At 41.1% G+C, this 15,377-nt stretch overlaps 1 protein-coding gene across 1 annotated transcript; it reads left to right on the top strand.

The window, feature by feature from the left end:
• The first annotated feature begins 3,334 nt into the window (after nucleotides 1–3,334).
• LOC117807633 (protein mono-ADP-ribosyltransferase PARP14-like) lies at nucleotides 3,335–13,202 on the top strand. The gene is made up of 7 exons (XM_034676981.1): nucleotides 3,335–3,587; nucleotides 5,344–5,489; nucleotides 5,647–7,611; nucleotides 7,694–7,930; nucleotides 9,026–9,250; nucleotides 9,599–9,668; nucleotides 11,420–13,202. The coding sequence occupies exons 1-7, from the start codon at nucleotides 3,413–3,415 to the stop codon at nucleotides 12,511–12,513; spliced, it is 3,912 nt and encodes a 1,303-aa protein (XP_034532872.1). The 5' UTR covers nucleotides 3,335–3,412; the 3' UTR covers nucleotides 12,514–13,202.
• The last annotated feature ends 2,175 nt before the right edge of the window (nucleotides 13,203–15,377 follow it).

Raw genomic sequence — 15,377 nt, 5'->3', positions numbered from 1 at the left:
CATTTGTGTTGTGTTTTTGTGGTGCTAATTACAAGCTAACAATAGTTCATATGTTGAAGATTTCTAGTATGACTGAAATGAAGCCCTTTGTTGTAAATACATGACTGTATTGAACATACTTTATACTTTTAAACGTATGTAGAGGTTACTCCAAAGAACGGAATGATTTTCTGATTGACTTTTAAACCAGAATTGATTGGCGTGGTTCTCTTATCATCAGTTATAGTTGTTGCAGCTTAAAATTCAGTTTAATGTCCCAACAAGGTTTCAGTGTCAGCAACTGAAAATAAAAAGGTAAATGTGGCAAAATATTGATCTTTTTGTTGTTATTGTAGAACACATCCCAGCTTAGCTTTGTTCAGTCAACAGTAAATGTTAGCATTCAACCAAAGTTCCTAGCTTACATTACCATAAGCTAGATATTTACAACCATTTTTGTTTTGTATCCTATAACATTATCAAACAGTAATGTTAGCTTTCAGTCACTTTTAAGCTAACCATAACAGGAAGTAGTTTCTGTTGTCTCATGGTGTGTTACAGTTGAACACATGTTGTAGTAGTATGTTGTAGTCAGGCAACACTGAATGTTAGCTAACTGATGAAACCACAGAAGTTTGATGAAGTCTTTACTTTTATATCTGTGTTACGTTTTGCTATTGCTTGTGTGAGTTCTAATTAAATTTATGATATGTTACAATGTTACAATGTCATTTAGCAGACGCTTTTATCCAAAGCGACGTACATACGAGAACAAGAACAACACAAGCAAAGATCTAGACAAGAGGAAACAAGATCAGTAAGAGTAACAAAGTGCTTCAAGTCCATTTTGGTGCAGGTACTGCCAAGCAGTGTAAAGGCAATGCACAAAAGTAAGTAAGGATTTTTTTTTTTTGTTTAAAATAAGGAACATCTACAATGAAGCAACCAAACCATTTAAGACCTTCCATTATCATCATCAACAATTAACATCACCACAATAATGACCAAAGTACCAAGTGCTGGGTCACTCAAGAGCTGAACACAGATTCCCAGAGTAGAGAAGGACAGTGCGAGTCAACTGTAGCTGGAAGACATGATCTGCCACTAGGGACAACAGTGGAGAACAGTCTAGCTAAGTGCATAGTGCTTCCTAAAGAGCTGGGTCTTTAGCTGTCTTTTGAAAGTAGAGAGGGACTCTGCAGATCAAATGGAGTTGACCAATTCATTCCACCATTTAGGGGCAACAGAAGAGAAGAGTCCAGCTAGTGATTTTGAGGCCTTGTGTGCTGGAAGCACTAGGCGCTTTTCAGAGGCTGAGCGTAGTGGGCGAGAAGGGGTGTAGACCTGGATGAGGGGTTCCAGGTAAACTGGAGCGGTTTTGGTGACTGCTTTGTAAGTCATGATTAGAGTTTTGTATCTGATGCGAGCTGCAACTGGAAGCCAGTGTAGCGAAATGAGCAGGGGAGTGACATGAGCTGTCTTAGGCCGGTTGAAGACCAGACGTGCTGCTGCGTTCTGGATCATTTGCAGAGGTTAAACTGTGCAGGCAGGGAGGCCTGCCAGTAGAGAGTTGCAGTAGTCAGTGATAGTTAAAGGTGACATAATTACGCTCTTTTTCATCAATATATATTGGTCTAAGAGGTCCCCAAAACATGTCTTTAAAGTTTATGCTCAAAAAAACACTTTGAAATCAGATTTTGGCATGCCTGAAAAACCCTCTTTTTCAGCCCTGCTCAGAACAGGCTGTTTTCTCTCTGACCACGCCCCCTCGGGAAGTGGATGTGGCCTCGGCTCTCCAGCTGCTCACAGACCCGCGTTACTTGAACCCTCTGAATCTGATCCAGAATCTGATCCTGAGGGAGAGGCGCCTGCAGCAGGACCTTTCTGAACTATTGGTCACAGATTTAGTGTTTCTTGTTGATTTATTTGTCAGTATGTCGACGTGTGTCTTAGTACACAGCTACAAACATGTAGCTATGTGGCCATGCTAACTGGCGCTAGCACTTTTCCATGAAAAATAAAAATCATCGAAACGGCTCGTTTCAGCACACATTTACAGAAAGGTGGAGGAATCAGAACAGGGGCAGAATGGATTTTTTTCATTCTCGGGGGGTTTGTAGACATGCCAGGGAAACATATTTCAGGTAGAGAACCATTAAAAAGTCGATTTTGCATTTGTCACCTTTAACTGAAAGGCACCCGAGGGCCCACAGGCGTGTGACAGCAGGGCTAGTTTTAGTCTGGGGCTTATAGCCCAAAATGCAAACAGAAGGGGAGAAGGGAAGAACAGTATGCAAAATTCCTGTCATGACGGCATGCACTTCTGACCACAAAGACTTAACAGCAGGACACTCCCATAGCAAATGTAGTAATGAGCCACGATGGCCACAGTTAAACCAACATAAAGCAGAGGCATTGTCAGACATCTTCTTCTCATATAAACACTGTACGTAAAAGGGTTTTCAACACACAAACCATTAGTTAAGGTAAAATATACGGCTACAAAAGATCCTAAATCAAGAGTAAGTAAACTTTATTTAGTATAGGACAGCACCTTTCACAGACAGAGTCACAAAGTGCTTTACAGAGAATCAATGTCAACAAGACAATACAATGAGCAATAAATAAGATAATAAAGAAAGCAGACAGAATGACATCTAATTACGACGGAGGGTCGAAAGCCATAACAAACAAATGTGTCTTAAGCTGCTTTTTAAAAGTCTCAATCGAATCAGCACAGCGCACCTGGGACGGAAGACTGTTCCAGAGAGATGGAGCCACATGCTCAAAGGCACGGTCACCCTTGGTTTTAAGCCTGACACGAGGCACAGCAAGCAGACCCTGGTCTGAGGATCTGAGGGGTCTACTGGGGATGTAAGGGTGGAGCAGGTCGGAGATATATGAGGGTGCTTGATGATGGATTGCTTTGTATGTTAATATGAGGATCTTAAACTGTATTCTGAATTTGATTGACAGCCAGTGTAAGGAGAATAAGATGGGAGTGATGTGGGATGCTTTACTGGACCTGGTTAACAGTCTTGCGGCAGCGTTTTGAATTAATTGTAGTTGGTGAAGAGAGGATTCATTTAGGCTGGTGAAGAGAGAATTGCAGTAGTCAAGCCATGAGGAAATAAATGCATGAACAAGCATTTCTAATTCTGTGTGAGATGATGGATTTAATTATCAAAAATAACACAGAGATTTCCGTTCAGGAGTCGAAAGAGTTGGTTCTTCTTTGGGAGGCGAGTCAAAAGAGCCGACTCTCTGAAAAGAGCCGAACTTCCCATCACTAGTTCTGAAGTCTCATGTGATTTTATGTTTCCTCCACCAGGAGGCGCAGGGTTCATTTAACACTGACAGGCACCACAGAGTGCGTCTCATACCGAACGCAGCTGATGTTGTGATTGTGTCGGCCCCGCATACGAGCCGAGCCATGGCTGACATTTGCAGATTTCCTGTTTACCTGGAGTGTGACCACCTGCTGGAGGAACACAAGCCGAAAATAGAGACATATTTCCGAGTTAAGCGCAAATCAGGCGGAGGGGAGTGTGGACCACTGACGCGCGCGACTGAAAACGTCTACAGCATTACCTTCAAGTGTCCGGACGGTACGCCATGATTGATTATAACTTCTATTAACATTAAAATGACATAAAACTGATGTACAATTTTAAGATAAGAGCTTTCTGTTGTGTGTTTTAAATAGGATATAGGATATATATTATTAGGACGTCTAACATCAAAAAATGAATCCTTAAGTTTCAAAACAAACAAACACCAATAAGCAAGTTTCCCTTTCCACGGAAATGAAACTCATGTCACTGCTGCCCAGGGGCGGATCCAGGGGTCGGTCAGGGGTGGTCATGCCCAGAGGAAATCTGAGCGTCCTCCCCAAAATATCTAACTTTGAAGAAGTGGGAGAAAATGTTGGCTACATATCTTAGGAAGGGGTTGAGCTAAATAATAAATACTAAACAGATAGACCAAACATCAATTAAAAATCATTCATTTATAAAAAAAACAAACAAAAAACGTATCAAAAGTATTTAAATGGACAAGTAAGAAAACGAGGAGGTAAGAAATAGTAGTAATAATGATAAAAAGTAAATAAACATTATTAGTAATAGTAATAATAATGATAGTAATAATGAATTATTAAATAAATACAATAAAAATAGTATTATCATAATAGCAGTCTAATGATGAAATAATGACAGCAATGGAAATAGTGACAACAACAGTAATGACAACAACAATAGTGGTAAAAAATAATGATAACAACAATAAAAGTTATGATAGCAAACCCAAAAACAACAATTATTATTATCCACAATTATTATTATCCACAATTATTATTATTTTCAAACAATTATTATTATCCACAATTATTACTAAAATTTTTGTTATTGGACAATTATTATTATCAACAATTTTTTATTATCGAACAATTTTTATTATCAGCAATTATTATTATTGACAATTGTTATTATTATCAACAGGTATTATTATTGACAATTATTATCAACAATTATTATTATGGAACAATTATTAGTATCAACAATTGTTGTTATCGAGCAATTATTATTTCAACAAATATTATTGACAATTATTATTATCAAAAATTATTACTATTGAACAATTATTATTACTAACAATTATTTTTATTGAAAAATTACTATTATCAACAATTATTATTGACAATTGTTATTATCAACAATTATTATTATTGACAATTATTATTATCAAACAACTATTATTAACCAGAAGTTGAAAGTTTTAAATAACAAAGTGAACTAAAATTATTTCATTGTATTTGAAGAAATGTACTTTAGGAATAATATGGAAACAGTGCACACTAGATCTTGACAGATATAAAAGATGGCTGATAATTCAGCTAATATTGGGCTATCACTGATGTATTAGTATCCATGTAGACATAGTGAGATATGTGCCAATATTAAGTCCTTTTGACACAGATTTAATGCATTTTAATACATCAGTTCGTTTGCTCTGTGTTACCATAGTTTGTCCAGCAGAGTGTGCACTGACTCCATGTATTAGTTTGCTTTGTTTTATCATTATTATTGAAGGTGACACCTTTGAGCCTTGTGAACCTTTGCAGTGTCATTGGTGCAAAACTGGTGCACAATCCACACAGAAAAGGCAGGCTCAGAGTAGCTTATTTTAACACACTGGAAATATAATTGAAATTTTGAGGAGAGATGTTAGATAAAAAGAAAATACAGATGAACAAAAGCAAACCGCTTCTCCAGATTTGGGGGTAGTAAGGGTAACAAAAACACTTACTGTACATTCACTTTTTCAAGACATACAATAACATCACTGTCATTTTTTATGTCTTAGTTCAGCAGAGAGTCCTGCAGAGATGTCAGCATGTTGTGGAGCTTGCAGATGGTCAAGTGGTGTTAACTGTCCGAGACAGCCTTGAAGCTCGCACCTCTACCATCAGCGCTTCAGCTGCAAATCAGGAATTCACAGCTCCACTACAGGTTAGCACATAATTTCTTAAAGTCAGAAATGAAGTGAATTTAAAAGCTAAATTTGCATTTACAAATCACATAGCATGTACAAAGGATATAAGATATTGTTAAGGTGATATACTGCATAACAACTCAGTCATGATGTGGATATCTCTCCTCAATGCAGAACCTACCAGCCAATCCTGCCTCAACATCTCCATCTGGAGGCGAAGAATATGCACTACACCTTGATCCTTACCTCCTCCGTTACCTGAAGGAAAGTCCCAAAGCTTTGGAAGAACTACAAAAATTACTCACCTCAGTTTCCTGCTCTGCTCAGCTTCACCTAGAGGAGGGAAGGGTTTTAGTCACGAGTGTAGCTCAACCTGATGGTGAAACAAGTTGGAAAGTAGAGGTGGACCAACTCTTTGATGGCTACCTGTGCCATCATGAGGTGGACCCTCTCAAAGCAGAAGCTCTGCTTCAGCCCCACAGCTCCTCTCTGACCACAGATGAGGTGAAGGTGTACAGCGAGGATGGGAAGGCTGTTGTTGTCGGGCAACAATACCATGTGAATGCCATGTTGATGAATCTAGATGACAGGTCGAGTGTCAGGGAGAAGCAAACCAGAATTTGCAGATTAGAGAAGGCCAAACTCCGCCTCCTCTGGAAAAAGATTGAGCATCATTTGGGGCGAAATTTTCCTGGAGTGAATGTCACACAGGATTATGCCGGTCAGTTAGTTTTGGAAGGTCCAGTGGATGAGATGATCAAGGCTGGAGATTGGATCTCTAAGGAGGAGACATTAGTCTTAGAGAGGTCAGTTTCTGATGTGAGCCAACACTTTTTGGCCTTCTTGTGGAAGGCTTATGGAGAACCAGGGGTGCTCGCTGAGTTTTTAGGGGTTCATGACGAGGTGGAAATAGAGTTAAGAGTCACAGAGATATGTATTTTCACCCTGTCTGCCGACAAACTGGATCACACAGAAAAACAATTGCATGAAGAGTTCAAGGAAATCAATATTGACATCCGTTATTGCTCCGCTGTGCTGCCTGAGCTTCAGGAAACCCTTGAGTGTAAGACTTTTGAGTTGAACCAAGGGCAATGTAGAGCTCAGGTTTTGTTCGGCTCTGACAACAAGGTGTGCTTAGTTGGCCACACTGAAGAATTTGAAATGCTTTGTGAAGTTGTTGATCAGTTTAATTTGGACCAGTGTTCTGCCCAACTACTGCAGATCCGTTCTTTGACATCTTCCTTTGGGCCAGTGGATGAGACTGAAGGTCCATCCAGCAAAGTGACCGAGATCAAGGACTGGCCGGCCCCTTATTTGGACTCCCTTGGTAAGGACAGAGTCTTTACTGACGATCACAGGTCAGTAAGATATTTCAAGAGCTCCCATAGGGACGATGACCCTCTAAGTGTAGCCTTGAATTGGGCATCTTCAAGTTTAAGTGAAGGAAACACAGTAGTTGCTAGCTACCACCTCCAAGAAGGGCTTCAAGTCCTGGTTTGTCAGGGGGACATCACCAAACAGAATGCTGATGCCCTTGTGAATGCTGCCAATGAAGATTTGGACCACTGTGGTGGGGTTGCTGCTGCACTGAGCCAAGCAGGTGGCCCTGAGGTACAGCAAGAGAGCAACATCTTGGTAAATTGTTATGGGAAAATACCTACAGGTGATGTAGTGGAGACCACAGGCGGGAACTTGAACTGTAAGAAACTGCTGCACGCTGTTGGGCCAATAGCTGGAAAAGCAGGGGGAAGAGAGAGGGTCTTGCTGGAAAAAACAGTCCAATCTGCTCTGAATTTATCAGAAATATACGAGTTCAAGTCCATTGCCTTGCCTTGTATCAGCTCAGGGGAATTTGGTGTCCCTGACGATGTGTGCTCTGAGGCCATCGTGACTGCTGTTAAACAGTTTGGCAGTCAGGGAGGACGAAGTCTGAGCAAAATCATCCTGATTGATGACAGGGAGGAGGTGGTGAGGGCGATGCAGGAAGCATGTGACAGGATTCTCAGCGGGGTAACTACAGAAAAAAGTGAACCAGTAGATTACAAGTTCCCACTGGATGCTTCGGTCCATGACGAAGCTAGAGCTGCTGGGGGTGGTGTCCATGTGGAGATCGTTCAAGGAACCATTGAGACCCAGAAGGTAAGAACTTGAGAATTTACTACAAAGAATTATAAGGGAATTAAACACCTCCTCTAATTTTTCAAACATCTTCTCTCAACAGGTGGATGCAATAGCGACGCCAATGGTTGGCCATGATCCTCTCTCCACCCGGGTCGGAAACAGTCTTTTCAAAACGGTTGGACCTCATCTGACTGCCAGGTTCAGAGAGGAAGCAGGAGAGGAAACAATGCCTGGTGACACAGTCCTGGTGGAGGACTTGCCTGGACTGCAATCTGATGCAGTGTTCTTCCTCAACCTCGTGCCCTGGGATAACGACGATGATGGAACTGCAGTCCAGGTACAAATTAGGGAACATATTTTCAGCTCCATCTAAAAAATGTCCCATATGATGAAAATGTGGTTTTCCTTGCCTATACATATATACTTAAGTCATCCTTGAGACAGTGTGGAGAGAAAAGGTCTCTGTGGTGATTTTATGACAGTTGTGATTTCCATGCCAGTCTTTCAAAGCGATTCCACTTCCTCCTTGGTTATTGTGGTTTTGCTTTGATGTTGCAGAGGCAATATTTTAAAGGTTAGAGTCAGACACACCAACTGCTCTGTGGTTGGTTGCTAAAACTGCCCAAAATGTCGACATTCACCAGAGAACCAGAGAAAGAAGTGGTTGCTTTGTTATTTGATAATAATGTGCTTGCTTTTTCACCTCATATTGCTTCAACAGTGAAGGTCAGTACAAGGCTTGTTCTGCTGATCCTTATTAAATCATCTTTACCAGCAGTTTGTGACACAACAGCAGATGAGCCATTCAGTGATGCACTTTTGTAAACATCACATCCAATTCCATTGCTACCCGGATGACACCCATCTTTACCTGTCCACCAAACCCACCTCCTCCCTCCCTCCCACCTCCCTTTCCGACTGTCTTCATGACATCAGATTCTGGTCCTCCTCTTCAACCCAACTCACCCTCCCACCTGCTCGCTTGACCACTATGAGGTCGAGAGCCTTCAGTTGCTCGCCCCCCCGCCTCTGGAACTCTCTCCCCCAGGACGTACAAATTTCCACCTCTCCCACCACCTTCAAATCCCGCCTCAAAACTCACCTTTTCTGCCAAGCGTACTCACTTTAATTTGTCTTTATGGGACTGGAATGAGACAGAATACATCTGTCTGCACCATCTCTCCTCAGACAACCAGTGCTGCGCCCCGTAATAATAGCACTAAGATCACTGAATGGATAAGGAGGTTAGAAACTAAGAGACTGTAGGTCTTCCACAGAGCCTGAATTGTGATATTTATTGCAACTTAATTCAAAAACCTTTGCTAAAAGCACATGTTGTGAAAAGATACAACTACTATTATATGGGACCTTTAACTTTTGATGTCCGTCCGGGAGAACAATTTTTCAAATTTTTAAATGTTGACCTTTCCAGGTTCTCAGGAGCAGCATCAACCAAACACTAATGTTATGTGACAGAAGAGGATTTGGTTCAGTTGCCCTCCCTGTCCTCGGGGCTGGAATTGCCCTGCAGTTCCCTGACACCTTGGTTGCCAGGATTCTACTGGAGGAGGTTCATGCATTTGAACAAGAACAAGCCAGCAAAACGCCGCTCTCTGTCCGGATCGTTATCCACCCTGATGATGAAAGTGCTTATGAGGTAATGGGAACGCATTGTACTCACAACATAAAGGCTTGTTTTTGCACCCTTGAACAAATCTTTAGAGGTTGCACAGAGGTTGACAACCCAGATGCAACCTAGACACAAAATATGACCAGCATTTCTGGCCAACAATACAAACAAATATCAAGAATTTGTCTAACTGACTCATCGTTTAATCGACTGAACACACACATCCCCTGGGTATATACCAAGAAACAGTTATTCAAAATGATAGGAATTATTATTGGCTTGAATGTAAATGTCATTGTTGCTTATTGCTGACATAGTTAACCAGTAAAGTCTTTGTAATACTGTATGAAACCCTGTACTTCCACTTCTCTGCAGATCTTTAAGTTGGTCCAGGAGGATTTCCAACCAAAAGAATGCACGGACAAAGTTCAGCAATGGTATCATGGTAGGTATCAACATTTATGTGGGAGCAAAATATTGTAATTCACTCTTGTGGCATGTATAAATTAGGGATGCAAATTTCAAGTATTTTCCGTGATGGATCTTTGGAAATGTTAACAATCAATTATTGATTAATCATTAAAAAAACGTAAAAGTTTTCCATGTCAAAAACAATGCCAAATGCGTTTCAAATTTTCCTTCACGACACAATGTATATAACTTACAGTATTGAATAGCTACAGATCTTATTGAGGTGTTCAAAACGTTAAACATCGTGTGGAGCAGGCTCATAATCTCTGCGGACATACAGTCATAAAAGTGAAGACTCAGACTTCAACAAGGGAACTGTACAGAAACATATTTTAGATTCACAGTGTCCAGTTTTCTGTCTACTCGTTCTTATTGAGAAAATAAGCACGTGTACGTGGTCAGGTGTCAGCTTGGGAGTGCAACTGGGTCATTATCAGTCCGTAGGCGGATAACTCTTTTCCGTGGATTGATTTGAGATGGCGTGTGATCAGTTTGCCTCTGGTGTTGCTCATGTTAGTGAAAGTTAATAACCATTGTTGAGGGGTTCTGACCAATCAGAATCAAGCATCTCACACAACCGGAAGATCAGTAAGAAAGCCGGGTAATAATTCTCTATAGTTACAATCTTGATGAGTGATATATTTGGATATACCTGAAGACAGAAGAATAAGATTTTTGTTTTAAATATTGTATACTTGATCAGGACAAAAAATCAGTAAGACATAAGAGGTACTGCTTTATCAACAGGGAATGTCAAAACAGACACAAACAAGCAAATCCACATTTTGTAAAATGATTTTTGTATTAATGTTATAATACAGGGTGTTCTTGTTACTCCTTTCTGCACTTGCTACTAGAGCTGGGCGATATTGAAAAAAAATGTATCACGATAACATATTTCATATCAGTCCATATCAATAAATATCGCAATACATATCAAAACATTATTTCGTGTATACTTAAAGGCAGGCTTTTGGTCTTGATTTGGATTTCGTTCTCTGAATCCATCATTTTTTTTTTTTTTTTTTTTAAAGTTATATTTTTTGGCCTTTTGCCTTTATTTGAGAGGACAGCTGAAGAGAGACAGGAAATGTGGGGAGTAGAGAGTGGGGGACGACATGCAGGAAATGGTTGACCGGCCGGGAATCGAACCGGCAACCCCTGCGACGAGGACTGTAGCCTCTGTATGTGGGGCGCTTAGACCGCTAGGCCACCAGCGCCCCCCTGAATCCATCATTTTTGACAGTGTTATCAGGAAGCAGGTCTTTTGTGTAAGATGAGATTTTCTCGATGGTCACGGTGGACATTGGACGTGTTGGATGTAATAGTTAACGCCGAGTTGACGCAGTGATAGACTGACGACTCTGCTTTGAGTTGCTAGGTTTCTTCAGAGTCGCTGTCGCTGGAGTCAGCTGTGTTTACAATCCGCTCCACATGCCTTTAACCCCCCTTATCTCTTACCCTGCGACATGATTGGCTGTTCAATGTCGTCTTCTACTTCTGTCTAATGTGGCAAACTAGCGTTTACGGCACGTAAGCGCCCCCTGCCTTTCTAGTGGTTAGGGAGTGTAATTACAAGTTTAAATATATCACCTTTTTTTTCAACATTTGTCATTTTTATATTGAAAGAAATTATATCCCGATAATTATTGTTATTGAATTGTTGCCCAGCCCTACTTGCTGCCGTTTCTGTAAAAAAATGTCTCAACTCTTATCCTCTCATAGAGTCTGCAACAAAGAGGATTGTGCTGCTGGGAAAAACAGGATCTGGAAAGAGCAACCTAGCTAACACCATATTCGGAGAGAAACTGTTCACCACAAACCATACCCCGAACTCTGGAACAAGAACATGTCAAGCAGAAACCAGATCCGTCAACGGAAGAAGCATCACGTTGATCGACACCCCTGGTTTGTTCGACGCAGAGAGGTCTGAGGAGGAGATGAAGCCTGAGATAGTGAGCTGTATCACTGAGTGCGCTCCTGGGCCCCATGCTTTCCTCATTGTGCTCAAAGTGGAGAAGTTCACCCAGCAGGAGCAGGCTGTCATCGAGAAAATATGCCAGTATTTCTCTGAAGATGCTCTTAAATATGCTGTCATTGTCTTCACTCACGGGGACCAGCTCCCTAAAGGGGTGAAAATTGAGGAGTTTGTCAGTCAGAATAAGAATCTCAGTGATCTGGTGAAGAAGTGCAGAGGAAGGTGCCATGTCATTGATAACAAATACTGGCAAAACAAAGTGGAGAATAACTACCGAAGCAACCCGCTCCAGGTTGAGGAGCTACTCAACACAATAGACGGGATGGTGATGGAAAACAAAGGAGACTTCTACATAAATAGGATGTTTGAAGTGGTTGAGAACGAGATACAGAAAGAGGTCAAAAGCATAAGACAGTCTGTGGGTTGCATGTCCGTGAAAGAGATCAGAGAAGAAGCGAAAAGCAGAGTTAATGACAAGCTTTTGATCCAACTGGCAGGTATTGGTACAGGAGCAGTGGTGGGCGCTTTATTTGGCATAGCAGCGATGGTTGGAATAGTTATCACAGCTTTTCATAACTCTGGATTCCTAATGAAAACCTTAAAAAGGCTCCCAGCAGCAGGAGGTGCTGCAGCAGCAGCAGTAGGTGGAGTGGAAGCAGCAGGTCTGGCAGCTGTAGGGGTGGTTGCTGGTGTGACTACAGCTGGCTTAACTACAACCGGTGCAGTCATCGGTGGAATCATTGGACATGACGCTGCTGAAGGAGCAGCGACACCAATGGAGGCAGCGGTCAAGGCAGCCAATGCTGTCTTCAACAAGGGGAAAACTACATTAAAGCTGTGATAGGGAGCAGTGTGAAGAATGAGTAGAGGGGGTGTCCAGGGTTTAATTCTGAATAATTAAACCCTAATTAAAAAACATCATGTAACCTTGGCCACTGATATTCCTCCTTTTAGCTCTGTTTTTGTCCCCACTACATTCAGAGGAAAATGTCTGAAACTAATGCTGCTAAATATTTTATGGTGCCAACGAGCTAGTCACTTTACCAGCCTGAAGCTGCACAGGGAGCTTACAGCAGGTTAATTGAACAAAACAGCTTGTCAGGCAAGGTACAAGGTGAAAAAAACAAACGAGTTTGATGTCCTGGAAACCAAAACAATGAGAGCAAAGAGGCTAAAAGGGGATTTTCCGGGTATGGTGACATTACTTTATTAGTTTGATACTGTCTGTGATAACTTGTTCATCACAATCACCTTGTAATGTTTGTAATTAAGATAATTACTTAAGGTACCACCAACACTACTCATAGTGCACTTTACAGGAGAGGAGCCATGACAGAATAAAAAAAGGAATCAAAAAGGTGGAGGGAAATAATGATTCTGAAAGCACATTGTCAAATGACTTTTTTGCCTAATAATTGTTTACATGTGATATTTCATGATCAAGTTCTTACTAATTCACTTTGGGTGTCTCAAGTATTTTTATTCTGACAAATCTTTTTTCAACAATAAAAGCAAAGATTGTGCTCAAGATTTCTTTGTGTCTTCTGTTCTATAGTTTTCTGTCTTATGTATTACACTAGGGCTAACCGGTTTACCTTGTTAGAAGAGTGCTATGCTTTAATTGTAAGTACTAGCTCTGACCACTAGGGGGCTCCCTAAAGCAAGCTTTCCCCCTGCTAGGGAGGTCAGAGTCAAATCACAACACAATTCTGCTACATGGATGTTCGTTGGTTGTTTAGGTTCGGTGACGTTATTTTGTACCTGTAGGTAGATTTGGTGCTCAAGATTAAAAGGGTAACCCGAAGTAAAAACAAGATTCAAAATCAAGGAAACAAGGATTAAGAATTGACCATGAGTCAGTTAAAACAGTCATAATGTTCCATCAGTTAATAAAAGAAAAACATCAATACTTCCATCAGTCTATCCATCCCATTATTTAATGTATTCACACATCCCTTCATCAGTTCATCCATTCAAGCATCCATCCATTTATCAGTCAGTCGATCAGTTCATCCATCCACAATTTTCTCCATAAGTCTATCTATCCATCTGATTATTTTCATCCGTCCATCAGTATATCTGTTTATTAATCAGTTCATCCATCTATCCATCAGAATATCTGTTTATCCACCCGTACATACATCAGTTCATTAATCTAAACATCCATTACATTAGTCCGTCTATCCTTATCTTCATCAGTTCATCCATCCATCAGTTTATCAATCCATCCATCTATCCATATCTTCATCAGTTCATCCATCCATCCTTCCGTCTACCCATCCATCCAGCAGTTTATCCTTTAGTTCATCTATCAATCCCCTTTATTTAATCCATCCACCCATATTTTCATCAGTTCATCAATCCACTGGTTTATACATCCATCAGTTCATCAAATAGTTCATCCATCCATCATTTCATCCATCCATCATTTCATCCATCCACCAATCTATCCCTTCATCCATCAGTATACTGTATCTGTTTATCCATCAGTTTATTAATCTATACATCCATCCATTAGTCAATCTATCTTTATCTTCATCAGTTCATCCAGCGATCCATCCATCCATCCATCCATCCATCCATCCATCCATCCATCCATCCATCCATCCATCCATCCAGCAGTTCATAAATCCATCCATTAGTCAATCTATCCTTACCTTCATCAGTTTATACATCCATACATCCATCTACCCATCCATCCAGCAGTTTATTCTTTAGTCCATCTATCCATCCCATTGTTTAATCCATCCATCCATATTTTCATCAGTTCATCCATCAGTTTATCTGTCCAATCATCCATCAGTTCATCAAATAGTCCATCCATCCATCAATCCATCCATCAGTATATCTGTTTATCCATCAGTTTATTAATCCATATATCCACCCATTAGTCCATCTATCAATCCATCATCCATCCATCCATCCAGACAGAAGTTTGTCCGTCCGTCCGTCCATCCATCCATCCATCCATCCATCCATCCATCCATCAATCAATCCAGACAGCAGTTTGTCCGTCCGTCCGTCCGTCCGTCCGTCCGTCCATCCATCCAGACAGCAGTTTGTCCGTCCGTCCGTCCATCCATCCATCCATCAATCCAGACAGCAGTTTGTCCGTCCGTCCGTCCATCCATCCATCCATCCATCCATCCATCCATCCATCCATCCATCCATCCATCCAGACAGCAGTTTGTCCGTCCGTCCATCCATCGATCCAGCCAGCCATCGATCCAGCCAGCCATCCAGCAGTTTGTCCGTCCATCATCCATCTATCAATCCATCCACCAGTTCATCCACCCATCACTTAAACAACTCATTTTGATTTTTTGGGGACATTATGGTTCAGATTCATCAAACCATCACTTTTAGAATGACATTGTAAGCAGTTACTTCAGGCCCTAATATTTGGGTCAAATCCCCCTAATGACATTTAGTATGTTTGTTTTTAGGGAATATAACTTACAAAGGGGATCAGAAGATCCTGCTGTTTATGTTTTTCATCATAAATCAGCTCTAGAAGCCTTACAATCCTACTTTAGGTGGAATAACCCTTTAACACGACACAGATGGAATTCCTCTCTCAACATGTGAGGATGTTGACACACTGCCAGGTCAGAGGCAGTACAGGTAATGCGGACACACCTTTCCCTCTCACTACACTACATGTTACAGCAGGCATGACTGATCAATCAATGGAGAGCGACAGAG

This window comes from Notolabrus celidotus, chromosome 23 (assembly GCF_009762535.1).
Source record: "Notolabrus celidotus isolate fNotCel1 chromosome 23, fNotCel1.pri, whole genome shotgun sequence".
NCBI classification, from domain to species: domain Eukaryota; kingdom Metazoa; phylum Chordata; class Actinopteri; order Labriformes; family Labridae; genus Notolabrus; species Notolabrus celidotus.
Note: the sequence above shows the minus strand (reverse complement) of the source record. Positions and strands in the feature narration are given on the sequence as shown.

Bases quoted from the DNA above. Each gene is read 5' to 3' on its own strand.
- LOC117807633 (XM_034676981.1), top strand. From the start codon at position 3,413: ATGGCTGACATTTGCAGATTTCCTGTTTACCTGGAGTGTGACCACCTG. The intron at 3,588-5,343 runs GTACGCCATGAT...TTTATGTCTTAG, and splicing joins TACCTTCAAGTGTCCGGACG to TTCAGCAGAGAGTCCTGCAG. The intron at 5,490-5,646 runs GTTAGCACATAA...TCCTCAATGCAG, and splicing joins AATTCACAGCTCCACTACAG to AACCTACCAGCCAATCCTGC.